Below are 25,935 nucleotides of genomic sequence, written 5' to 3' on the forward strand. Positions count from 1 at the left end.
TTCTATATTGTATAGTGGTCTCATCCATGCAGAGAAGCAAGAACCATAAAAATGTAAAACGAAGCCAGATGCCGGTCACACCTCTAATCCCAAAATTCAGGAAGCTGAGGCAGGAATATCAAAGTTCAAGGCCACCCTGGGCTACATAGTTTCAGGCCGGTCTGGGAACTGCTGTCTCCGCCAAAATAGTCTTTATTTATTTTACTTTCTGACCAAAGCCTCCCCTCCCTCCTCTCTTCCCACTCCCTCCCCCTCCCCCCTTAATACACCCCTCCCCTAAAGTCATTTTTTAAAGGAAGAACAAAGAAAATATGATTACAAATACAGTGAACAGGGCTAGAGAGATGGCTCAGTAAAGGTACCCCCTGCCAAACCTGTCGACCTGAATTCAACCCGTTGCCATGTGGAAAGAACCAACTTCCTCGAGTTACCCTCTGACTCCACGCATGTGCATGGCGTACGTTATTCCTCCCATTCACAAAAAATAAAAACAGATCTAGTGATCTTTATGTGTGCTCAACAATCTTCATAAGTCATGTATAATGAAGATATAAACTACAAAAGTGAATCCACTCAAAAGACATGTTCATCAGAAAAAAAAAAGCTTTATTGAAAATATTTAAAGCTGACATGGTGGTACACACCCTTAATCTCAGTGCTTCGGAGGCAGAGGCAGTAGATCTCTGAGTTTGAGGCCAGCCTGATCTACTTAGTAAGTTCTAGGCCAGCCAGAGCTACAAAGTGAGACCCTGTCTCAAGAACTAAGAAAATATTCAGTGAGGAGATAAACCATGTTCATGACCTGGACAGTTGAATTTCACATAGATGCCAGTTTTCACCAAGCTGTGCCAGTTGTTAGGGTCCACTGATTAGTTCAGTGGAATTACAATGTAGAATGCATTTTCTTGGTCAATAAATGAGCTGGTCCTCGGATGGGTATGGAAGAGTAAGGGCTCCTAGTGGGTGACTCCCACTAAGTGGGAGGAGAAAAAATGACCAGTTCAGAGCTCCATGTGGAAGAGTACCATACCACGACATGCAGTAATTCGAGGACATCTCATATGAGTGAAAAGGCGAGCCACAGAAGAATAAACTTGGTAGGAGTTCATTCATATACAACCAAAGCATATAGAATCAACACAAGCACATGTAGCACAGCAAAGCAAGGTGATGATTAAGATCAGTGTGCCGCTCATCTCCTACCAGGGAGGGCACAGCGGGACTTCAGGTTGTTTTCCCAGACAAGCTGTAGTGGGGGTTCCAAGGAGCCTTTCATATCTCAAATAAAAACATGAAAATTCAATATTCTGCAGGCTGAGGGGGAACACAGAAGAGGACACCAGATCTGCCAAGGCCACACAGCACCAAGGGGTCCTAATGTCTTTCTAAAGCAACAGAGCATGTTGAGGGACAAACAATGACTTCTAGGAGGACAGGCAAAGCCTGTCAGGAGGGTAGGCTCCTGAGGACTCGGCATATGACTATCTGTAGACGACAGCCAACATTTTCTTGCTTAGCTCTATTTTTGATCCAGCCCCCCATTCCTACCTTGGCTGTTGCCCCTGAGATCCAGAGCTTCCCTGGTCCAGTTCGTCCTCATCACCCTACCACCACATCCCAGATACCACCTCATCCCAGAAGGGTGGCTGCAGGGGTGGATGAGGTCTCGGGAACAGCAGTTCATACCTCCTGACGTAAACTGCCAACACCCCAGCCAAGATTAGCCCAAAGCTTCACCTCACCTTTCATAGTGCTGGGGAAGTTCTGCCTTGCTTATCCTCCCCTCTCTTTAGGAACAAGTCATTTTAATTTTTAATTCTCTGCTAAGACAAACAAGCTCCCAATCTCTGTCATGTTTCAAAACATTGTCAGGCTCTTTGGTATACTAACATCTATCTTCTTTCCCCTTATAAATTTATATTATTTTTACTTCTCTATTTTAGAGAGTCTAAAGGCAAACAGATAACTGGGGTGCTGAAGCCTGCCATGTTTAGCTGTTTACTATATTTACATCAGATGCTGGAAGCTGGGTGTGATGGTTCACCACACCTGCATTCCCAGTGATTGGAAGTCTGAGGCAGGCGGTTTGCTGTTGAGTTCCAGGGAAGCCTGGGTTATATAGTAAGTTCCAGGCCAGCCTGGAATACTAAATGAGACCCTGTCTCAATAATAATAATGATAATAACAATAGATTTTAAAAGCAAAAAAGGGGCTGGAGAGATGGCTTAGTGGTTAAGAGTGTATATTACTCTTGCAGAGGACCCAAGTTTAGTTTCCAGTACCCACATCAGGTGGCTCACAAAAGCCTATAAGTCCAGCTACAGAGGATTCAATGCCCTCTTCTGGTCTCCATGGGCACCCATATATACATGACCATGCATGCATTAAAGCACACTCATGTGCCCAGACAGACATACACAAAAATAAATATTAAAAACATCCTTCACAGGCTCTGGAACACCTGGAAGCTGGTTGGTTTTACCCTGATGTTTCTCCTACTCACTTCAGCCGTGAAAAGTAAAGCAGATTAAAAGACCTGGGTTTAACTCTAACCTCTTGGGCCAGGCATGGTGGTGAATGTTTTAATTGTAGCACTCAGAAAGCAGGAGCAAGGGTCTGGAGAGATGGCTCAGCGGTTAAGAGCACAGGCTGCTCTTTCAGAGGTCCTGAGTTCCATTCCCAGCAACCACATGATGGCTCACAACCATCTCTAGGGGAATCTGATGCCCTCTTCTGGCATAAATGCATACAGGCAATTAGAGCACTCATCCATAAAATAAATAAATAAAAGATCTTTAAAAAAGAAAAGAAAGCAGGAGCAAGTCAGTTGTGGTGATGCATGCCTTTAATCCCAGCACTTGGGAGGCAGAGGCAGAGGCAGGATCATCTCTGAGTTTGAAGCCAGCTTAGTCTACAAAGTGAGTTCTAGGACAGCCAAGGCTACAAAGAGAAACCCTGTGTTGAAATTAAAAAAAAAAAAAAAGTAAAAGCAGAAGCAGGTGGATTTCCCTTGAGCATGGTCTACATTTCTACCCCACAATCTTGTCACATGGTCTAGCAGGACTTTATGTTTCTTACAGAACAGAGATCCTAACTCTGGCCCCACATACAGGTGAGCTACAAGAGCTTCCTTGAAACCCCTGCTGCAGAGATGTGTCTACGGAGTGCTATCCTCTAGAGCACACTTGGTTTCTCCGTGTCTGGATCCCACCACACCCTTCCAAGGCCCGTTAGGATCTCATGCCTTCAGTAGTCTCCAGGCCTGACAACCTTGGGAACTGGAAAACAACAAGCAAAACAACGTGAGGGATAGGAACCCAGCAAAGATGGGGGAGGCCAAGAACCAGATGGGCATGGTAGAGGGGCGGACAAACAAGCCAAGTAGACCCCTTGCCAAAGCCCCCACCACTACCACCAAAAGGGGCAGAGTTGCAGTGTCTGAACTCTCCATATGGAAGAGCCCACACTGGGCAGGTCCAAGGAGGGAGCTAGAGCTGCCCACTAGAGGCATGAAAGGCCAACGTGGCCTCCCTCCTGTGGCTGGCATGAAGTTGAAAGCAAGTTCCCAGTGCTCTCCTCTGCTCCCTTCCTCCCTATTCAGTTCTGGCTCTACCTGGACTCAGGAAGCCACAAGACCCATATCAGCTGGTGTCTGGAAAGTGATCCCATCTCCAGGCAAAGGGGAAGCTAGGAAAGGCCAGAACCAGACGAGGGCCCATCTCGGACCCAGGGCTGCCTGCAGGTTGTGACAGGTGCCCAGGTCATAGGAGTGCTGACCCCGAGCCCACTCCCAGGTGGTCTGGCCTCGCAGCAGGAGCATCCCATGGAAAAGCAGTCCAGCACCACACAGAAGTGCACCTGCCACACATGTGTCCACCACAAAAGCTAAGGCGAACTGGGCCAGAGACACTTTGCCTGTGGAGAGAAAACAGAAAGGGTCTCAGGGCTTTTGGCTGGCCTTCCCAAACCCAAATCCTGCCTTCCTCCCACCCAAGAAGTGGGACTCATTCCTCCATTCTGTAAATTCAGTTACTTAGTCACACCTGCGATCTGTGTTACATGGGAAAGTATAGCATCTTTTACCATCTTGGCCTCAGCAGGCAGCTAGTTCCTGCTGAATTGACCACCAGAGGCCATGAAACATTGTGCTAAGTGAAAGAAGCCAGGCATAAGGGGCCATGGGTTGTGGGATGTGCTTTCTGTGAGCTGCCTTGAATGGGCAAACACATGTAAAGTAGACTAATGATTGTCAGGGCTTGAGGAGATTTAGGGAGCCACACGAGGGCTGTTTACTGGTCACAGCATTGCTCTATGGAGTGAAAATGTTCTGAAATATGTGGTAATGATTACACTACACTGTATACTAAATACAGATATTTAGTATGTTTAGAATACTAAAATCTACTGAATTGTACACTTCCAAATGACTGAAGTGATGTGTTTTGTATCAGTAAAACAGTACTTGGTCTGAGGAAATGGCTCATTCAATGAACTGCTTGCCTTGCAAGCATGAGACCCTGAGTTCAGATCCTCAGGACCCCCATAAAAATCTGAATGTGGTGCCATATGCCTGTTATTCCAGAGATGATAGGACGGGAGGCAGAGACAGGTGGATCTCTGGAGCCTATTGGCTAGCTGGCCTGGCCTACTTGTCAAAGTCCCAGGCCAATGACAGACTCTGTCTCAAACAGAAAGTGGTTGTTTTCTGACCTTCACATGCACACGCGTGCATGCGCACGTGTACACACACACACACACACACACACACACACACACACACACACACACCACACCAAACCATAGCAGAAATGCTGTGCAAAAAATACTAAGGGTAGAGGAAATAGACTTCATCTATTTTGATGAAAGGAGGAGAGAACATCCTGCCCAGGAGAGACTCCTAGGAGACAGTGTCAATGGTCTGGCAGTTTAAGAAATCCTGTTGCCCAGCAGATCTGTGTGCAGAAGAAACCTGAAGTGGGGCGGGCTCCGTGAGCAGCTGGACATGCCAGAGTGTGTGGAGGGAGAGGGGAGGACTTTTCCACTCAAGTACAGGATACAGAGTCTGTGGAGAGCAGACAAAAGGAAGATCAAAGGGAGACAGAGATGGAAATATCCAAGTCTGAGCTATAGGTGAGGCCAAAGGCAAAACACGTCAAGAACACAGTGCTGGAAGCTCCTGAGCCTGAGAGGTCCCCTAAAAGCAAGAAGAGAGCTGGATTTCCTAGAGACAGAGCCTGACTTGTACCACTCTAGGTGGAAGGGCAGAGCAGAGGCCAGGTGGGAACAAGGAGAGGCAGGAGGCAGGAGAAAGCAGCTGTGGCCTACACAAGTCCTTTGGAAGGAGGAGGCAAAATAAGGAGAAGGACTATATAAGGTTAGGGAACCCCAAGAAAGCCAATGAATAAAGCTGGGGCACAGGAAGAGGCATGGACCAAACAAGCAGAGGCCTCCAGCAAGGGGGGCATCAGCTTCCCAAAGCCGTGGACCCTCCAGCCCGCCAGGGGGAGTTGAACACAGGAACACTATTGTTCTCTGTTTTTGAGATAAGGTCTCAAAATATACAGCCCAGGCTCACCTTAAGCTCTATATGTAACCCAGGTTGGCCACAAACTCTCAGTGTTCCTGCCAACCTGAGCTTCAAATGGAGAACAAGGTGAACCTAGCCGTGAACATGACATCATGTGTATCTGAAGCTCTTAGTAGCCAGGGGAAGGAAGATGAGCTCAGATGCTTGAGACTGGCAGGAGAAAGGTGGAAATGAAGGGCGCGAGGCAGGAACAGTGCAGATGGGACAGGGAAGATGAATAGAACCAGGGAGAAAGGGCAGAGAGTAGAGGGCACAGAGAGGGACCCCCAATGGGGGTGGCACGTTCTGGGTTCTGACAGGAAGCAGGATGTGAGAGTTGGGGAGTGAAACACAGATAGGGCCAAGAAATGGGAGCCAGGAGTGAGCACATGCCTGCAACCTCATCAGTGCTTGTGAAGCTGGGGAAGAGGATTGTGAGTTCGAAGCCAGCCTGGGCTACACAGCAAGATCGTGTAGAAAAGAAAGAAGGAAGGAAGGGAGGGAGGGAGGGAGGGAGGGAGGGAGGGATAGCAAAGTAAGCCATCTGGGCATGGATAGGGCTGTCGACAGTTTTGTTGCTTTTGGTTTCAACAGGTCCCAGGTTTGACAGGCTGGGAGCCCAAGTCAGTGAGAGGGAACTGTGAGGTAGGCTTATAATGGCTGCAGAAAGGCACCTAGCCTCGGAAAACACAGAACCATCGAGAAGTGTACAGAAGAGCCTGTAAAGGAAACCAGCATGAGCACCTCAGTGGCTTCTAGAGGCTGGGGGAAGGGATATTTGGGACAGAGGACTTAGGCCCATCTCCCTCCCCTAAGATAACCCTCTAGCACCCCAACAACCCATGGACTCTCATACTAGCCTTTCCTCTTCTGTAGCAAGCTCTGGGACCCTTGATTCTGGGGGCTAGAACTCTGCTCGTCTTGGAGCCCCATGTAAATCACAGTACTTCACACTCAGTACGTAGGAGGCTTCCCTCTCTCCTTAAATGACAGGGACTCCAGAATATTGCCCAAGAGCACCAGCTGGACACACCCCCTCCCATGGGTAGGGGCCTTGCTCCCCAGCACAGTGCAAGGTTCAGAAAGCTCCCCACCTGTGAGTAGCATGAGCCAGGGCAACAGGAGGAGAGCCACCGTGTAGAGGGCTGAGTGGGCCCGCAGCAGAGCTGACAGGGCAGGGCTTAACAGCGCTGAGACGTGGAGCAGGACCCCAGCCGCGTGAAGCAGCAGGCACAGGAAGGGCCGGTAGTTATGGAAGCCCACACAGCGGCCCAGTAGGCGGCAGTGGTGGTCACGACGTAGGATGCACACGCGGCAGGCAGAGCAGTGCCCACTGCGTGGTGGCACCTGGCTTTGGCACTGGTAACAGTAACTGCAGAGGCAGGGGAGGGGGAATAACCACGTGTTAGTGCCTCCAACAGCTCTCTGTGCCCCAGACCATGCCCAACCTCAGCCCCAGAGACCATCTTGGCGAAGCAGGAACAGCCACTGTCCTGGCCAGGCACCTCCAACTCCAGCCTTGCAGGTCTGAGGTGACTACCTCCTGTGACATATCCACTGAAAAACAAAGTTTTGAATGGCTTGGAAGTGCTTCCGCCCCTAACACCTCTTTCCCTCTCTCCACTCCAGCCACTGCCCTTGTGGTTCTGGAATATTCTGGACACACAGTGGCTTCTGCCTTTTTGTGGTCCTGTTTCCTCCTTCCAGAAACCAGTTAAAAAAATTCCCAAGTGGCTAACTCCACCACTTCTTTGTACAAATGCCTCAGTGAGGTCCACCTTGACCACTTATTTATTTTAATATTTTAGTTTTTACTTGCAAATGGATGAGTTAGTCTTAATATATTTGCAGGTGCTGTGGCTTTTTGGTAAAATGTGAATGAATTAAATCAAGCTAATTAACAAACCCACCACCTAAAATTCTTGTGCTGAAAATTGACCATGTATTTAAAACTGAAACTTTGGGCTGGGGAGATGGTTCAGTGGTTAAAGGCATTTGCTACACAGGCCTCAAGACCTGTTCAGTTCCCAGAACCCACATGCTAGAAGAGTGAAAGTTGCCTCCAACCTCCACATGCGCGCCTGGACTAGGACACACGTCATAAATACAAACAAAAATAACTGAAACTTATGCTCCTCGCCTTTTTTACACTGACCTATTTTTTTCACACCATCTTTTACCGTCCATCTTATGCAATTTGCTTATTTATTGAGCTTGTAATTTATTATCTGCCCCTTCTGCCTCTGAAATCAACTCCAGGAGGTCGGACATTGTTTTTACTTGAATCCCCGGAACAGTGCCTGATCAGTATCTGAATGAGTAAGTAGCTAGCGGATGGCAGGTTCTAAAGGAGTTCTTTGGCTCTAACAACCCGAATACTAACGTCATCTGGTTTCTGACAACTCAAGTCCTGGGGCCTCTCTTGGTCCCAGCCCCCCACCCCCACCCCGCTTCTGCCCGCAGACCCCGGTGCCCGACACTCACGCCCAACCCTGGCCCAGGCCGCGGCCAGCCAGCATCACTCCCCGAATGCTGGGATCGGAGCGCAGGAAGAGTCCCACGTTGCCCAACAGGTTCAGAAGCTGATAAGCAGCCAGCGCCAGTTGCAAGGCCCGGGCCAGGGGTCCCAGCGGGGGCGGCCCGGGCCCCAGCACCATCACGTAGGCCAGCTCCAATACCACAGCTGCAGCCCACAGCGAGGTGAGCACCAGTGGCAACCGCGCGGGAGCTCCTTCTGCACCCCGAGCCGCCCAGGGCTCCCCCATGGTTCCGACCCACCCGTTGTCGGACCCCTGGGACCCCACCGCTTCCGTATTGGGGAGGGCATAGCAGCGGACGGACGTCTGCCATGACCAATGGGAGCTCTGCAGGGTGCGTTGCGCTCAGAGTCACAGGGCGGAGCCACAGATACAGAGAAGTGATTGGCTAACAGATCAGATTTCGAAATCCGGTTGGTGCTGCCTCCCAGTGTCAAAGTGAAATGGACGCCCCGCGTACCTCAGGGACCACGCCCCCTGGTGTGGCTGGTTGCCACGACCAAAGGATTGAGTTGCAACCCCTGTGGCGTCGGGGTTTCCCGGCTCAGCACATTCTCCCTACACTCCTCTACAGCCGCCCCAGTATTAATAGACCTGGCTGGCCCTATCATCTGGCCGTGAGCCTTTCCCCATGCTCGGGTGTCTCCATCACCCTGGAAAACTCCCCAAACAACTTGTTGCCTCAGTGTTACTGTGAGATAGAAATAAGGGTCTGTTTCTCGCGCGCAGTGCTGGAAGCGGGGCAGACTCGGGTCCAAAGGGCAGCCTTTAGGGTGGCCTGCAGCCACCACCTGGACTCCAGTTTACAGATGTGGAAACAGACAAGGTTCATGGCTCTCCCGAGATCACACAGCAAGCTAACCACAGAGCTGAAATGCGAACCCGCTGTCAGGGCCAGTAGTCAGTCCAGCATCCCCCCGCGATTCCGCAATCTTTGACTCCAGCGCAATCTCTTCTCTGGTCCAGACCCAAGCTCCCTCGCCCCCTATCTGGCCCCACCCACCTCCCCCATATTTAGTACGAATCTGATCTGGGGCTGGGATGGGCCCTACTTAACCCGGCCTGAGCGTTCAAGAGCTCGCCCAGCAGAGCGGAGCAGAGCCAAGATCCTGAGCAAGATGATGATGGTTATGCAGCCTGAGGGTCTAGGGGCCGGGGAGGGGCCCTTCTCGGGCGGCGGGGGCGGCGAGTACATGGAACAGGAGGAAGACTGGGACCGTGACTTGCTGTTGGACCCGGCCTGGGAGAAACAGCAGCGGAAAGTGAGTGCTTACCCATTTCCCAAAGGCAAAACTGAGGCTAGAGGCCAGGTAGTTCTTCCTCGGCCTTCTGGGCAGTTCAAGGGCAGAGCTTTTCTGTAATCTAGACTGCCACTCCCCAATCCAGGCTCTGCCCCATCAGTCATCTGCTGTCCCCGAGGGCTAGAAAAAAGGCTGGGAGTCCTCATGCGGGTTTTAGAATTTCGAGGAGTTCCTGGAATCCTAGCGATCCCCCCCAACTCCCTTGAGCCCACTGCCCCATTTCTGCCGGTGAAAGTAGATTTTGGACAAGGTCCAGAAGATCCAACTTGTTGGGTGGGAGGTGAGGAAGTTTCAGGAAGTTATGTCCCTCTATACACCCACCCCACTCTCCAAGCTAAGTATCCCCAGACCCCATTCTGAAAACATGCCAGGCACACAGCCAGTGTGCGATGTAAGGGAGAAGAGCCATCAAGTACTCTTCCCATCCTCTACTATGTATTCTGCTGAGGGTGGTGTCCACAGTGCCTCTATTGGCTTGACAGTTGAAGAAACTGAGGCCCAGAAAACAGCAGAAACGGGCAGCCTATTATATACTATGAGAAAAAAGAACCCCCCCCTCCATGAGGGTCTTTGTCCCTTGCCCCACCCCACTCCCTGCCTTAGAAGCCCTGAGTCTGCTGAAAAGGCCAAAAGGTCGGGAGGAGGGGAGCCCTGGGTCCCCTTACCAGTAACTTAACCCGGGGGCCCAGATGGACACTTGTGCTGAGGCAGCGCCTTTGGGGGAGGCTCAAGAGGGCCATGTGGGCAGCTGTTGCCCAGGCCCAGCCTTGTAGGGCACTGCCCCCTCCCTCCCTGAACTATTTTCACTCCTAGCTCCCCTGCGGAGGGAGCAAGACACCTGGGTTCCCTAAAGAGAAAATGATTCCAGCTGGACTGAGAAAATGTTGAGGAGCAGCAGGCCAGGCATAGGGAAGGCACCATGTGGCCATTGGACATGCCTTTTGCCGACTATGTGTGATTCCAGGAAAGGGCAAGGCACTGGTGTACCCAGCGGAATTTGTAGGACCTAAGAACCCCAGAATTTCTGCTGGGTTAGATGACAGAAGTTGACTGCCAGGGTGGGGAGACTGAGCTGACTGGGTTGAGGTGCCTGGGGTGATCCACCCTCTACCCTGCCCCACCCCCACATCCCTGCACCTGTCTCCAAGCATGGCTGTGGTCCCTGAGTTCGGCAATCCCCGGGTGATGTCATCCCTGCTCCTGGCTCCAGCTGCCATTTGCTCCTCAACAACTCTTGTCTCTACCCCCAGCCATCCAGCCTTCTCCCAGGTCCAAGTCTATGTGTCCCTACCGGTCTCTTTCTTGCCTTTGTCATTTAAAATATCAGAACCATCTTTTCATTCCAATTTATAGCCACCCATGTCCATCAACAAGGTCCACCCACAACCCCAGTCCACCGGAACAGGGTTGATGCTCTGAAAACCAGTCAGCATTCCCTATAGTTGCACATGTGGGCTATTTCTTCCTCATTCCACATTGTTTAATTAATAAATAATTAATTAATAAGACTGTAACATCCTTGTGGTCAGACACCGCTCTGCCCCATCCATCCGTGCTCCTACATGCCTCTTAGTGACTGCTTCTTTGCTTACCAGTGACTGCAGTAGCCAGGGTCTCCAGCTTTGGAGCACTCCTGCTCTCTCCTGATACCTGAGTCCTCTTCAGTTGACCACATTAAAAAACAATCAGCTTAAAAATATTTCTTGGCTTTTTTAAGGTCTCATGTAGCCAAGGATGACCTTGAACTGATGATCCTCTGCCTCCTCTTTCTTTTTAGACATTTTATGAGATTTATTCATTCTGTTTTACGAGGAGTGTTCTGCCTGTGTATATGTATGGGCATCACATCCATGCTTGGTGCTTGAGGAGGTCAGAATAGTGCATCAGATTCCCTGGCCCTGGAGTTATGGGTGGGAAATGAACCACAAAGTGGGTGCTGGGAATCAAACCCTGGTCTTCTGCAAAAGCAACAAAGCAACAAGTGAGCAATCTGTCCAGCACTTCCTCCATTTCCTCTTCCTTTTCTTTCCTTTCTTTTTTTGTTTTTTTTTTGTTTTTTTTTTGTTTTTTTTTGTTTTTGTTTTTGTTTTTTTTTGAGACAGTGTTTCTCTGTGTAGCCCTGGCTGTCCTGGAACTAGCTCTGTAGACCAGGTTGGCCTCGAACTCAAACTCATAGAGATGGAGTGCCTCTGCCTCCCTAGTGCTGGGCTCCTTCCTCCACTTTCTGATTGGGGGTTGCAGGTATGCACTACCATGCCAGGTCTGAAGTGGTGCTAGGAGTCAAACTCAGGGCATCTTACATGCAAGGCAATCACTTGCCTACTGAGCTACATCCCAGATGTTCCATAAATATAACTCTCCTAAAAAATCTTTTCTTTAAAGCTGGGCAATGGTGGCTCATGCCTTTAATCCCAGCACTTAGGAGGCAGGTGGATCCCTGTGAGTTCAAGGCCAGCTTGGGCTACCGAGTGAGTTCCTGGACAGGGTCCAAAACTACACAGAGAAACCCTATCTCAAAAAAACAAAAAAAAATTTTTTTCTTTAATGATGTATTTTTATTATGTGTATGTACATGAGTGTCCATGGAGACCAGAAGAGGGTGTCAGATTCCTGGAGTTGGAGTTACAGGCAGTTATAAGCCTCCTGACATGGGTGCTGGGAATCCAATCTGGGTCCTTTGGAAGAACAACCAGTGCTCTTAATCACTGGGCCATGATTCCAAACCCATAAATAGGTCATAAGAAGATCCGGAATCAGAATAAAACAAAGCACACCTACACACACACCTCCTCATACCCACTCTCATGTCTTTCTGTCCCTTGTATCCATTCTCACCTCCTCATTTTTCACTTCTGTTCTGACAACCATTGTCCCTGCTCTGCAACCAGAGTGAGCTTTTAAATTTACAGCCCTGGGCTACATTTGGGAGACGGAGGCAGGCACATCTCTCTCAGATGGTCTGTTCCATATAATGAGTGTCAGGATAGCCAGGGCTGCATAGAGAGGCTTGTCTCAAACATAATTAATCAAGTTCTGGTGCCTCCTCCCTTCTGCATGAAGCTTCGCCAACTCTCTGTGGCTCTCAGGATCAAGTTCAAACTCCCTGGCTTAGCACCCAGAATCATGCATGACCTGGCCCCTGCCACCCCTCCGGTCTGTCTCTCCCCACCGACACCCCAACACCTCCAGCTGCATTCCAGCAGAACCCGCGATGCTGCAGCTCCACAGACAGAACAAGTGTTTCTCACTACACCTTCTCCCTGTGCCTGCCCCTGCCTGGCATGCCCTTGTCTGCCCTTCCTGGGCCTGCACAAGCTCCTGCTCTTCCATCACAGCTCTGATTCAAATGTGAGCCTCCATCAAGAAGCCCCTACCTAATTTGGACAGTCCCTCTCCACCCCAGATTCTTCTGCATGTCTCTGCGGGTATACCTCAGAGACCAACATGACTCTGATTGGCTGTGCACTCCTTCAGGGCAGGGCTACAACTTATTAAAACTCATATTTGGGGCTGGGAATGTAGCTCAGTTGATTAAGTTCTGACTTAGCTTAGCATGAATCCCCAGCTTGGATCCCCAGCATCAAATAAACAGGGTATGGTAGTGCATGCCTGTAACCCCAGGACTCAGGAGATGGAGGCAGGAGGATCAGAAGTTCATTGTCACTACTGGCTACATAGTAAGTTCAAAAATACACGAAACCTTGGAATACATAAGACTTGGTCTCAAAAAAAAAAAAACCAAAAAAACCAAAAAAAACTCTCGTGTTTGTCTCCCCCCATCCTCCAAGCCCTCCCACCCCAACCCTCAGCCAAGCTGTCTGGCCTCCTGCCATTTGTAGACCAAGGGCATCTAGACTCTGATGGGAGAAGCGGCTGTAGAAAATATGAATGCAATCTTCTGTGCATGGGTCCCCGTTGCCTAAGGACCCACTTATACACCCCCCTGTAACAGAAGCTCACCATGTTCCCTTAGCAATGACAGGCGTCCAGATTTATAGCATTCTCTTCTACTCCAGCTCCTAGAACACCTGGAAATCTGGCTAAGGAGAGAATTCTAAATGGCCTCCAGGGCTACCTCTCAGGATCATCTGTTTTATGGTGGGAGGAATGATGCTTTTCGGTCAGCTTAGTGGCTGCACATGAATCTACTGATATTTTAATTATTATCTGTGGCCCCAGAGCCCCATGGTCAGTGCCCTGCCAGCCACTCAGGCCAAGGCCTGGCGGGCCTTCCAGTCCCTTGGCCCTGGTTTTGCCACAGCCATGATATGTAGGTTTAAATTAAGTCTCTCTTGTTCCATTTATCAATAAGACTTGGGAGTCAAAGGCTGGAGTGAAAACCTGCTAGCTCAGAGAAGCTGAGTAGCAACTAGCTGATCTTGCTTATTGGCCAAAGACACTGCAAGAGACTCATCTCTTTCCTCATCCCAGAAGCAAAAAGAAGTGCCAAACTCAAGTCCCTGTCCTTACCTCCCTGCATGTCTTCTCTATCCAAATTGCTGACTTCTCTATGGCCAGTTCTGATCAGCTGGTTGCTGGCTCTGCCCTCTGATTCAAGGTATAACTTTATCGGCAAGTCTCGGGAGTGTCAGAGTGTGATCAAAATATTCCACAACAGAGGAATGTTCTGAATTCCTGGATCCTGCCAGGTTAAAGGAAGAATGACCAGAGACATAATAGAATCTGACCACCACCCTTACTTGGACAAATACAGAAAACAAACCACAGAGAGGTTAAGGGCTGGCCCCAGATCACAAAGAGGGATGCCATTTGGGGTTGGAGCTCAGCTGTGGACTCCATCAAGGATCCAGAGCCAGTGGTAGCACTCAGGGTCTGAAGGCCTGGTTGGTTGGTAAGTATATGCACACTCATAGGACAACCCCATTCCCAATAGATACAGCCATATCCCAATCCTCTTATCTCAGGTGGAAGCTGAGGCTGGTTGTAGGGAAGGGGGTCACTGGTGCTGGGAAAGAGGTCATGTAGATTGCAGTACCTGGTCAACTGGTCACTTCTATAAGACCCAGTGGGGATGATAAGGTGTTTAATAAATCATTCTGAATTAACAATAGACTGTTGATCACCTGTGTAATGCTTTTATGTCCAGGGTCTCCCTGAGCTGATTCCCACCTCTCATCTAGATATGATTCCCTTGAGGAGCTCTCAGTTTAGAGACCGTATCTCTGGGCTATCTGGACCCTCAGGGAACTCCACACTTTGAAGTGTGTTAATGTTTTTTAATTCTATCTCCGGTGATGAAGATTAGACAAAGCTGTGTATCAGGTTTTTTCTTTGGGCCACCAGCTCACACACAAAAAATGATACAGAGACTTATTATTAATTATGAAGGCTCAGCCTTAGCTTAGACTTGTTCCTAACTAGTTCTTACAACTTAAATTAACCCATATTTTTTAATCTACGTTCTTTTACGTGGCTCGGTTACTTTTTCTCTGTACTGCCCATCCTGCTTCCTCAACATCTGGCTGGTGAATCTGCTTTCTTCCTCCCCGAGACCTCTCTGTCCCCAGACGTCCTGCCTAACCTCTTCCTGCCTAGCTATTGGCGATTCAGCTCTTTATTAAACCAATCACAGTGACACATCTTCACACAGTGTAAAGAAATATTTCACAACAAAGCTGGAGTGCTGACCACAGGGAGATCCCAAGTCCAAACTGGTACCTACAGAAGGCCCAGCGCCATTTCTCTTCTCTCAGTAGAACTAAAACTCCAAGAGGGAAAGACGCTGAAGGAGGATACATAGCAAGACAGTGGCTGAACCAGGATCTACATCCAGGGCCTTGAGTCCTAAGACCTATCTTAATGGAGCTAGTTCTGTGTGCACCAGACTCGGTTCCAGGCATTCCCCATCCCTAGATCTATTCTCGATGTCCAATCACTGTCTTCTGTCCCTAGACCTTCACTGCATGGTGCAACTCACATCTGCGCAAGGCAGGCACCCAGATCGAGAACATCGAAGAGGACTTCCGAAATGGCCTCAAGCTCATGCTGCTCCTGGAGGTCATTTCCGGTGAGGGCACACATCTGTAGCCAGGGAAATCTGGAGAGTTGTGGGAATAGTAGCAGCAGAGTGCTGGAAGGGAGTTGTACTGGAGAAGGGAGAGCTTGGGAATGGCACTTTTACATTAAAAATTTCCAGTGCTGAGAATCAAATCTAGAGCTTAAGTCAGGGTAGACAAGATTCTACTACTGAGGTACATCCCGACCCCTTCCAATAACCTTTGACCCTTACCCTCTCCTCTTCTACTCAGGAGAGAGGCTGCCCAGGCCAGACAAAGGCAAGATGCGCTTCCACAAAATCGCCAATGTCAATAAGGCCCTGGACTTCATTGCTAGCAAAGGAGTGAAGCTTGTGTCCATTGGTGCTGAAGGTGAGAAGGGGACAGGACTGGCATGGGCAAGGACGCACGGGAGTCAACAGGCTTCTTCTGCAAGACCCAGTGGAGATAGTTATTCCTGTCTATCAGAAGTAACAGCACCCTGCAGGTGTTCAACAAATCATTCTAAAATAACGCTAGATGACCATTGAGTGCTTGCTAGGTGTTTACTAGGTACCAGACCTTGGGGGGGACACAGGGCCAGGAGGCCAAGCTGGAGGACCGTGCACTGAGGCCTGGGCACAATGGCCTGGAGTCCAACCCTGACCCCTGTCCATGGCAGAAATTGTTGATGGGAACCTGAAGATGACCCTGGGCATGATTTGGACCATCATCCTCCGCTTTGCCATCCAGGACATCTCTGTAGAGGGTGAGCAGAGGAGGAGGCAGGTGGAGAGGGCCAGCTCAGACTCTTTCCCAGCTAACACTTCTGTCCCTTTGTCCTCCAGAGACCTCAGCCAAAGAAGGCTTGCTTCTCTGGTGTCAGCGGAAAACAGCACCATACCGCAATGTCAACGTGCAGAACTTCCATACCAGGTCTGTTTGATGGCATCAAGGGGCACAGTGAGCAGCTGTGGTCCATGAAGGTGTAGACTGGCCCCATTCAAACCTCAGCAATTGGAGGGGCTCCAGTTCTGGAACAGCCTCTGAAAAGAGGACTCAGGGTATAACGAAGTGAATGGGCCAGAACAAGGAGGGTTGCAGACTACTCCCGGGGCAAGGAGCAGTTGTGACAGCTGTAGAAGCCTATTTCAGCCAGAGAAGACCTGGATACCCCACACATCTAGAAACTGGTCTGGCCTGAGCCTAGGAATAGGAAGGGATTTTGAGGAGCTTTAAAGAGATGGTCTGGCAATGGGGACAAAGGAATTTGTACTTGACTGCATTTCACAGAAAAGGTGGTCCTGCTTGGGGGTTTTTTAGGCTGAGGGCAGGACATGGCCTCAGCCTGAACCCAAGCCTGACAAACCTTTCTGTCTGTCCAGCTGGAAGGATGGCCTGGCCCTCTGTGCTCTCATCCACCGCCACCGGCCAGACCTCATTGACTATGCCAAGCTGCGCAAGGTGGGCCTCTATAAATTGCAGATCCAATTCTGCAGTCTCTGCCTTCAGCTGACCTTTCCCCTTTCCCCTTCATGCCTCTCTAGGATGACCCAATTGGAAACCTGAACACCGCCTTTGAGGTGGCCGAGAAATACCTGGACATCCCTAAGATGCTGGATGCAGAAGGTGAGATCAGCGGATGAGAGCAGTATTAAGTATACACTTGACGCAGTCCAACCTCCACATAGTGCCCCGCTCTCCCCTCCTCCAGTGATATTTTACTCCTGCCCCCTACTCTATCCCTACTCTTCTTCCTTTTCAAAATCTTATGGTTTTGGAGCGGAGACTCATGTAGCCCACGCTGGCTTCAAACTCAGTATGTATCTGAGGCTAGCCCTGAACTCCTGATTTTCCTGCCTCGACCACTCAAGTGCTGGGATTATTGGATGTGCTACCACTCCCAGCTCTTCTCACAATGTTTCATACTATCATTTCTCTTCTCCAGGAGCTTTCCATTACACACCCCTGCCCTCCAACTCCCGGCTTTCCTCTATGGAATGGCTCTGCCCTCTGTCTCATATCCCAGACTCCTGGTTATCCAGGATAATATTGGTCCCCAAGACTGGAAGCTTCTCTGGGGCACATTCTGCCTGTGGTCCCTGAGCCCAAGCAATGTTCAGTCAACGAAGCAGCAAATATTTTCTGAGCAACCACTGCTTGGTATCCTGGATGTCTGTGCACCAAGGAGAACTGCTTCTGGCCCCAGAGGAAATCACAGTACTTAGAGAAAAGGCAGAGAGACTGAGTTACAGACTGGCTCGGGGCACTAGGCAGAGTTCAGAGATCCCTCATGAGGGCCTCAGTAGCTGCACACTCATGCATGGCCTCATACCAGGCCCCGGGGTGATCATAGAGGGCTTCCTGATGGAGGAAAACCCTGCGTTTGGGGTAGCTGGCAGCCGGTGACTAGAGTCCCGTTTGTCATCCTGAGGGTGTTCTCTGCATGGGAAGGAGAGTCTTGAGTTCATTCCCCACCCTGGCTTTGGTCAACATACACTTTATAAGACAAGAATTGAGTTTGTTGCTGAGTGGTGGAACACTTACCTATCATGGGAAAAGCCCTGGATTTGATTCCTATGCCAAAAACAAAAAACCCAAAAATAAACAAAACACCGTACACCTTGCTGTCCTCCCCCAGACATTGTGAACACCCCCAAACCAGATGAGAAAGCCATCATGACCTATGTCTCCTGCTTCTACCATGCGTTTGCTGGGGCTGAGCAGGTAAAGGAAGACCTCATTGCTGCCCCACTGAGGGCACTACTGCCTAGGTAAGGTCCAAGGGCCCAACTTTGGTGTTAGCCTGGCATTTGGAGGTGCCAAGGCATACAAAGTGGGAGGGCGGGATGCTGTCTCAGTTGTACACAACGTGTCTTCAGGGAGCTCAGGGACAAAGGCCTCTGTCCTGAAAGCTCCCTCCCACCTTAGCGATGTGATCACCCCGCCTTCTGGATTTGAACACAGGCCGAGTTTTTGAGGGCTTTACATGGGAGGCCAGGTTGGGGTGTCTGGAGTAGCTTGTCCTAAGCCCTCTTGCTGTCCCCTTTCCAGGCAGAGACCGCTGCCAACAGGATCTGCAAAGTGTTAGCTGTGAACCAAGAAAATGAGAAACTGATGGAGGAGTATGAGAAATTAGCCAGTGAGGTACGGCTAGGGCCAGAAAGCCCCTTCCCACCGTACTCCTTACCCTGTCCCCGCTGACCATCCAACCTTAGCCTCTGGCATGAGTCTGCGGAGCTCTTTCCAGGTTCTCTCTGCCCCTGCCTCCCCACCATCTCCTGCCCTTCTGTCAACCAAAACTCCTGGTCATTCCTGATTCACTTATTGTTCATACATTCACTGATCCTGTCCTTTCCTTATATTTAGGAAGCCATATGTCCTTTTTATACATGCCAACCTATTTTGGCCCCTGGACTCAGAGATTGACTGTTCTGGAACTGGGATGTGGCTGAGTGGTAGAGTGCTTGTCTAGGCTATCGGAAATCCTGGATTCAAGTGCCCCACCACCACCACACACACATATATACTTAAGCATCCTATTCTTTCTCTGACCAGTGAGGACAGACTACCCCATTCTGTTCTCCATAGTTTTGAAAATCCCTCCCATGTATTTGAGGCCTGGCCCTCTGGCCACAGCCTATGTGTGAAGTGGAGTGGGTGAGGTGAGGTATGAAGGTCAGCTCGGAACTCTGCCTTGCTCTGGTCCTGGCAGCTGCTGGAGTGGATCCGCCGCACCGTCCCATGGCTGGAGAACCGCGCAGGTGAACCCAGCATGAGTGCAATGCAGCGCAAGCTGGAAGACTTCCGGGACTATAGACGCCTGCACAAACCTCCCCGTGTGCAGGAGAAGTGCCAGCTGGAGATCAACTTCAACACACTGCAGACCAAGCTGCGCCTGAGCCACCGCCCTGCTTTCATGCCCTCTGAGGGCAAGCTGGTTTCGGTGAGCTAGTGCCCTGGGTGACCCCGGGTTCTCGATCCCCATCTGCATAATGGGTGAACTATGATGGAGGCCATCTTTGTTTCCACACAGGACATAGCCAATGCCTGGCGGGGACTGGAGCAGGTGGAAAAGGGCTATGAGGACTGGCTGCTCTCGGAGATCAGGCGTCTGCAGCGGCTTCAGCACCTGGCTGAGAAGTTCCAACAGAAGGCTTCCCTGCATGAAGCTTGGACCCGGGGTAGGTATATGTCACGGGGCTGGACTCCTTCCTGGGACAAAATGCACAGAATAGGGGCAGATGCTCCGCAGGGAGCCAGAGACCAAGGCCGCACCCCCCTCCCTTACCTCCCCACCCCTCCACCACCCCCACACCTCCCCCCCACACACACCCGCCACTGCCACTGAAATTGTCTTACTATATAGTGCGTATGTAGACCAGGCAGAGATCTACCTGCCTCTGCCTCCTGCTGGGGGTGCTGGGATTAAAGACATGAGCTACCAAACCTGGCTGGACCAGATTTTTCATTCCATCCTGACTTGCCGCAGGGCAGTCTGGGCTTCTCTTGGGACTAGTTTCGTGATCTATAAACTTAATCTCCCTCCTCTCAGGCTCTGGCCCTCTGTAATCATCTCTGATTAAGTTGTCACTTAGCTTTTGTATATGGAACAGGTGTCCAAAGATAAGTCCCTAATCTCAACATCACTATGTCATATTCAAAGTATACTGATGTAGAATACTGCATAAATCAGATATATCACTCTCCACAAATAATGCCATCCATTCAGGTTTATATCAGAGATTTCAGTCCTACAAAAGAATGAGTCCTTGGGGAGGGAGAGGTGGCTCAGTGGTTAAGAGCATTGATTGCTCTTACAGAGGACCTGGGTTCAATTCCCAGTACTCACACTGTGGTTCACAGCCATCTGTAACTCCAATTCCAGGGCATCCAACACACTCCTTTGGCCTCCTTGTGCATCAGGCATGTACATGCTGTACATATATATGTGTAGATAAAACACTCATAAACATAAAAATAAATATTAACAAGAACAGCTCCTTAAAAACCAATCTGTTAAACCAGGCGGTGGTGGTGCACACCTTTAATCCCAGCACTAAGGAGGCAGAGGCAGGTGGATCTCTGAATTCAAGGCCAGCCTGGACTACAGGACAGCCAAGGCTGTTGTTACACAGAGAAACCCTATCTCAAAAAAACAAAAAAAACCCAGTTTGTTTTGTTAAAAGAAATAAACAAACATTAATGATGGATTATGGCATAGTGAATAACAATAGTTTGGATATTTTTATAAGAATTCCTGAAGTTGCCAGGTAGGGTAGGTAGTACACCCATTTAATCCCAGCACTCTGGAGGCAGAAGCAGGCAATCTCTGAGTTTCAGGCTGGTCTACATAGTGAGTTCCAGGACAACTAGGACTACACAGGGAAACCCTGTCTCAAAAACAACAACAACAAATTCTTGAAATTTACAGTTTAGGTGACCTTGAAGCAATCTCTGAACTTTTATACCCGTCACCTGCAAATCCAGGTGTCCTCAAATGAGGTGTCCCCACCACTACTGTGATGATGGTGGTGGTCTTTATTTGTAAAATTATAGTAATTATTACCTATAAAACACTTTCACCAAAGACACTTTTGCATTTATTATTCATTCATGCAGTAATTATTCACGGACGCTCTGCCATCCACCAAGTATCAGGCACTGTGCCAGGTGCTGGGAAAGCAGATGAGCAAATGAAGCCAGGTCAAAAGATTGAGGAATTCACAGGAGCACCGAAAAGTAGTTCGAAGGCTGGGCGCTGTGGTGCATCCCTTTAATCCCAGCACTTGAGAAGCAGAGGTGGTAGATCTCTGAGTTTGAGGCCAGCCTGGTCAACATACCAGGACTACATAGAGACTCTGTCTCAGAATAAAACAGAGGGACCGGCCGGGCGGTGGTGGCGCACGCCTTTAATCCCAGCACTCGGGAGGCAGAGCCAGGCGGATCTCTGTGAGTTCGAGGCCAGCCTGGGCTACCAAGTGAGTCCCAGGAAAGGCGCAAAGCTACACAGAGAAACCCTGTCTCGAAAAACCAAAAAAAAAAAAAAAAAAAAAAACAGAGGGACCGGGGTGGGGTGGGAGTGGGGTTTGATTATCAAGCAATTCCAAAATTGTAGCAAAGGTCATCCTGGACAGTGCTGGGTCAGAGGACACTGACTTCATTGGCAAACAATGCTAAAGTTCCGGCTGGCATCTCAGGGTATGTTGGGAAACCTCACACTCCAGCCATGGCGGCCTCTGGGTGACAGGACCTTGTTCTCTTTCCGAGCAGGCAAAGAGGAGATGCTGAACCAGCATGACTACGACTCAGCTTCGCTGCAGGAGGTGCGTGCGCTGTTGCGTCGCCATGAGGCCTTTGAGAGCGACCTGGCTGCGCACCAAGACCGGGTGGAGCACATTGCTGCACTGGCCCAAGAACTCAAGTAGGCGTGACCAGAGACCCAGCCCCGCCCCTCCTCCTTGAGCCCCGCCCTACTCCTCTGTCATATCGTTGGTAACTAAGTAGTGGCACCCTGCTTCTTTTCACACCATTACTTTCTTACTGAAACACTGTCTCCAACCCCTGCATTTATCCACTGGTATTCATCAGTCCCACCGCACGGGGAAATCTGTCCCCCATGACATGGAGACCCCCCTTCACCTCAGAATATTAGCCCACCACCCCATCAGCCTTGGCCTCACCAACCACCTCCTCCGGTTCTCCTTCTCCCACAATTCTGCTTCTGAAACCCAGGCTCCACATCAGGACACCTCCAGACACTGAGATCCCTGGAAGAAAAGTTCCTCTCTGCTCCACACCTGCTTTGGCTGCCTAACAGTCACTCCTGCACCCTCACCCTGCCTTGGGTTCCACCAGGGTTCAAGTTAGGCCAGGGTCTGCCTCTACACTCATTCCCCTTTAACTCCATCAGTGAGCTGGACTACCATGAGGCAGCCTCAGTGAACAGCCGCTGCCAAGCCATCTGTGACCAGTGGGATAACCTGGGTACACTGACCCAGAAGAGGAGAGATGCGCTAGAGGTAGGCAGGTGGGCCAGGGAACCAAGGGCAAGGCGATGAGGCCAGCAAGCTGCAAAGGTCTGATCCATGGTCCCCTGACCCCTAGAGGATGGAGAAGCTCCTGGAAACCATTGACCAGCTACAGCTGGAGTTTGCTCGGCGGGCAGCACCCTTCAATAATTGGCTGGACGGGGCTATTGAGGACCTGCAGGACGTGTGGCTAGTGCACTCTGTGGAAGAGACTCAGGTGAGTGTAGGCATTCTGGGAGAAGTGTGGGAGGCACTGGATGTAATGAGAGGTAAACTGGTCTCACATCCCATCAGCCATACCTTTGGTTGCCTGGGTAACAGGAATAGGAAGCAGGAAAAAAACCCAGTTAGGGAGTGGTAGGCTGGCAGGCAAGAGGCCTAGGTTCTTAAACCAGTCCTGCACCAACCACTAGATGGCCTAGTTCCCTGTTCTGCCTCCTCTATTGCTTGCTGGTAAGTGGGTGTGCTGTCTGATCCTTCCTGTTTTCCCCCAGAGCCTGCTAACAGCACACGAACAATTCAAGGCAACATTGCCAGAGGCTGATCGAGAGCGAGGGGCCATCCTGGGTATCCAAGGAGAGATCCAGAAGATCTGCCAAACGTACGGGCTACGGCCAAAGTCCACCAACCCCTACATCAACCTCAGCTCACAGGACATCAACACTAAGTGGGACACGGTCAGTGCTACTGGCGACCCGCACGGTCCCCATTTGCTCTTGCACATTTGAATCCATGAAACCTCTGGTGTCCCAAGATGTGGGGAATAAAGCTCACTGCTATCCAGATCTGGGGTCTGCCACAGATTACTCATGGCCTTGGGTAAGCCTCCAAGCCTATCAGGACTGACTGACATAGAATTTATTGTGTGCATATCCTCCACAAGCCCACCTATACTAGTTATGTCACTGGGCACATTTTACAGAGGAGGAACCTGGAGCCTATAAATATGAAGTCATCTGCTTCATGAGGACAAGAGCTGAGGTCTGAGGGCCTCAGGACCATCTCCTGGCCCCCAGACTTGGCCATGGTACAACTACTCTCTTTCCCAGGTCCGAAAGCTGGTGCCCAGCCGTGACCAGACCCTGCAGGAGGAACTGGCACGGCAGCAGGTGAATGAGAGGCTCCGGCGACAGTTTGCAGCCCAGGCCAATGCCATAGGACCCTGGATCCAGGGGAAGGTGGAGGTAAGGGCTTGGAGAGCGGGGCCAACTCAGGGGATGGGATTGAGGGCTGGCCCACAGGGAGTTGAGAGCTCTTGTTCTGCCTGGGTACCCCTGCAGGAGGTAGGGCGGCTGGCAGCTGGGTTGGCCGGCTCTCTGGAGGAGCAGATGGCTGGTCTACGGCAGCAGGAGCAGAACATCATCAACTACAAGAGCAACATCGACCGGCTGGAGGGTGACCACCAGCTGCTGCAGGAGAGCCTGGTCTTTGACAACAAGCACACAGTCTACAGCATGGAGGTGAGGGGCTCACCCTTGGGAGAAAGGGAAGGGAAGCCTGATATGATCATAGCTGGATAGAGCATGTCTGTCCCAGGAGGGTCACCAATTCAGCCTGGCAAGCTTTTCCAATGCCCCATGGTAATATGGCTATCCAGCAATGGAAAGTGACTTGTCCAGGCTGGGTGTGATGCAAACCTGTAATGCCACCACTTGAGAGGGGAGGCATGAGGACCAGGAGTTCAAAGCCATTCTCAGCCACTTAGCAAGTTCAAGGTCAGTCTGGGCTTCATGAGGCAAGGGAGGGGGAGGAAAAGAAAGGAAAAGTGACCTGTTCAGAGTCATAAAGCATCCTAAAGCTAGACCCCAGAATTGTCCACGGCTGGTTGATCAAAACTTAATACATAATAAGCCATCAAACTTTAAGATAGAAAGGGCTGCTTAGAGTCACTTAGGGGAACTTCGAGATGGGGACAGAGGCCCAATAAGGGGGAGGACTTGCCCAATGCTATATAATAGATTAAGAATACAACTAACTGGATAGCCAGGTGTGGTGGTGCATGTCTTTAATCCTAGCACTTGGGAGGCAGAGGCAGGTGTATCTGTAGGTTTGAGGTCAACCTGATCTACATAGAAAGTTCCAGGACAGCCAGGGCTACATAGAAAGACCTTGTCTCCAGGTGGTGGCACACACTTTTAATCCCAGCACTCGGGAGGCAGAGCCAGGTGGATCTCTGTGAGTTCGAGGCCAGCCTGGACTACAAAGGGAGTTCCAGGAAAGGCGCAAAACTACACAGAGAAATCCTGTCTCGAAAAAACCAAAAAGACCTTGTCTCCAAATGAGCACACACATCCAAAAAAAACGAGAAAACTGGACTAAGGACAAAGAGCTGGTCACCCACTGACTGCCTTGTCTCTTGCTCTCTAGCACATTCGTGTGGGCTGGGAGCAGCTGCTCACCTCCATTGCCCGCACCATCAATGAGGTAGAGAACCAGGTACTGACCCGAGATGCCAAGGGCCTGAGCCAGGAGCAGCTCAACGAGTTCCGGGCGTCCTTCAACCACTTTGACCGGGTCAGCAGGGCCCAAGTCCTATAGGCTGAGAGGGGAGCTGGTGGGATTTGGAGAGCAAGCCTGATACCCTTTTGCCCTCTACAGAAGCGGAATGGGATGATGGAGCCTGATGACTTCCGAGCTTGCCTCATCTCCATGGGTTATGACCTGGTGAGTTCCCTAACCACTTCTACAAGTACCATCAGTTCCCCTCCTTCTGCCTGGCTCCCTGTTCACACAAACCTTCTCTGCTCACCACACCCACACAAAGGCTATCTAAAACACAAAGGAAAATCCACTCGTTCTGTGTGACTCCCTAAAGCCAAGCTGATTAATGTCTTGGGAAGAAGAGAGTATGTTGTCACTGCGGTGATATAAGCCAAGTATGGAAAATCCCCAGGAGGGGACAGGAGCCCTCTTGGCTTTGGCACTTGTGGACACAGTGCCTGCCCTCTGTCTCTGCAGGGAGAAGTGGAGTTTGCTCGCATCATGACTATGGTGGACCCGAACGCAGCTGGGGTTGTGACTTTCCAAGCCTTCATTGACTTCATGACCCGAGAGACCGCCGAGACAGACACCGCGGAACAAGTAGTAGCCTCCTTCAAAATCCTGGCAGGAGACAAGGTGACTACCATGTGGTGGAGGGGCTGGCAGGCGAGGGCATGACTCAAGACCTGTGGACCAATGTCTCCCCTTCTCTAGAACTACATCACCCCAGAAGAGCTGCGGAGAGAACTCCCAGCCGAGCAGGCTGAGTACTGCATCCGTCGGATGGCGCCCTACAAAGGATCTGGGGCTCCGCCCGGGGCCCTGGACTATGTGGCTTTCTCCAGTGCCCTCTACGGAGAGAGTGACCTCTGACATTCTTAGCAGAGAAGGAAAGAGGGCACTTCCTGTGGCGGATTCCACTGTCCCTCGGAGCAAGGGCCTCAAGATCATCCAGCACTGTGTTCTGAATAAAGACCAGGCTGTGGGCCTCTCCCATCTCCTCTTGGTTCCTGACCCCACTTG

The 25,935-nt window shown here is 50.5% G+C and overlaps 2 protein-coding genes across 2 annotated transcripts; one reads left to right on the top strand and one right to left on the bottom strand.

Annotated features, from left to right (window-relative positions):
• Window positions 1-721: 721 nt before the first annotated feature.
• Zdhhc24 (zinc finger DHHC-type containing 24) lies at window positions 722-8,372 on the bottom strand. Its single transcript, XM_059263092.1, has 3 exons — window positions 8,051-8,372; window positions 6,661-6,938; window positions 722-3,915 (listed from the first exon to the last, which is right to left on the bottom strand). Exons 1-3 carry the CDS (start codon window positions 8,329-8,331, stop codon window positions 3,620-3,622), a joined length of 855 nt encoding a protein of 284 aa, XP_059119075.1. The 5' UTR covers window positions 8,332-8,372; the 3' UTR covers window positions 722-3,619.
• Window positions 8,373-8,967: 595 nt separating this feature from the next.
• On the top strand, window positions 8,968-25,908 carry Actn3 (actinin alpha 3). Its single transcript, XM_059249044.1, has 21 exons — window positions 8,968-9,365; window positions 15,318-15,432; window positions 15,674-15,793; window positions 16,083-16,169; window positions 16,249-16,336; window positions 16,786-16,864; window positions 16,948-17,029; window positions 18,042-18,127; window positions 18,455-18,547; window positions 19,116-19,346; window positions 19,437-19,584; window positions 21,674-21,824; window positions 22,314-22,422; window positions 22,508-22,648; window positions 22,926-23,108; window positions 23,481-23,615; window positions 23,712-23,891; window positions 24,799-24,945; window positions 25,030-25,095; window positions 25,390-25,548; window positions 25,627-25,908. The coding sequence occupies exons 1-21, from the start codon at window positions 9,222-9,224 to the stop codon at window positions 25,783-25,785; spliced, it is 2,703 nt and encodes a 900-aa protein (XP_059105027.1). The 5' UTR covers window positions 8,968-9,221; the 3' UTR covers window positions 25,786-25,908.
• The last annotated feature ends 27 nt before the right edge of the window (window positions 25,909-25,935 follow it).

The sequence above is a fragment of the Peromyscus eremicus genome, chromosome 1 (assembly GCF_949786415.1).
Source record: "Peromyscus eremicus chromosome 1, PerEre_H2_v1, whole genome shotgun sequence".
NCBI lineage: Eukaryota > Metazoa > Chordata > Mammalia > Rodentia > Cricetidae > Peromyscus > Peromyscus eremicus.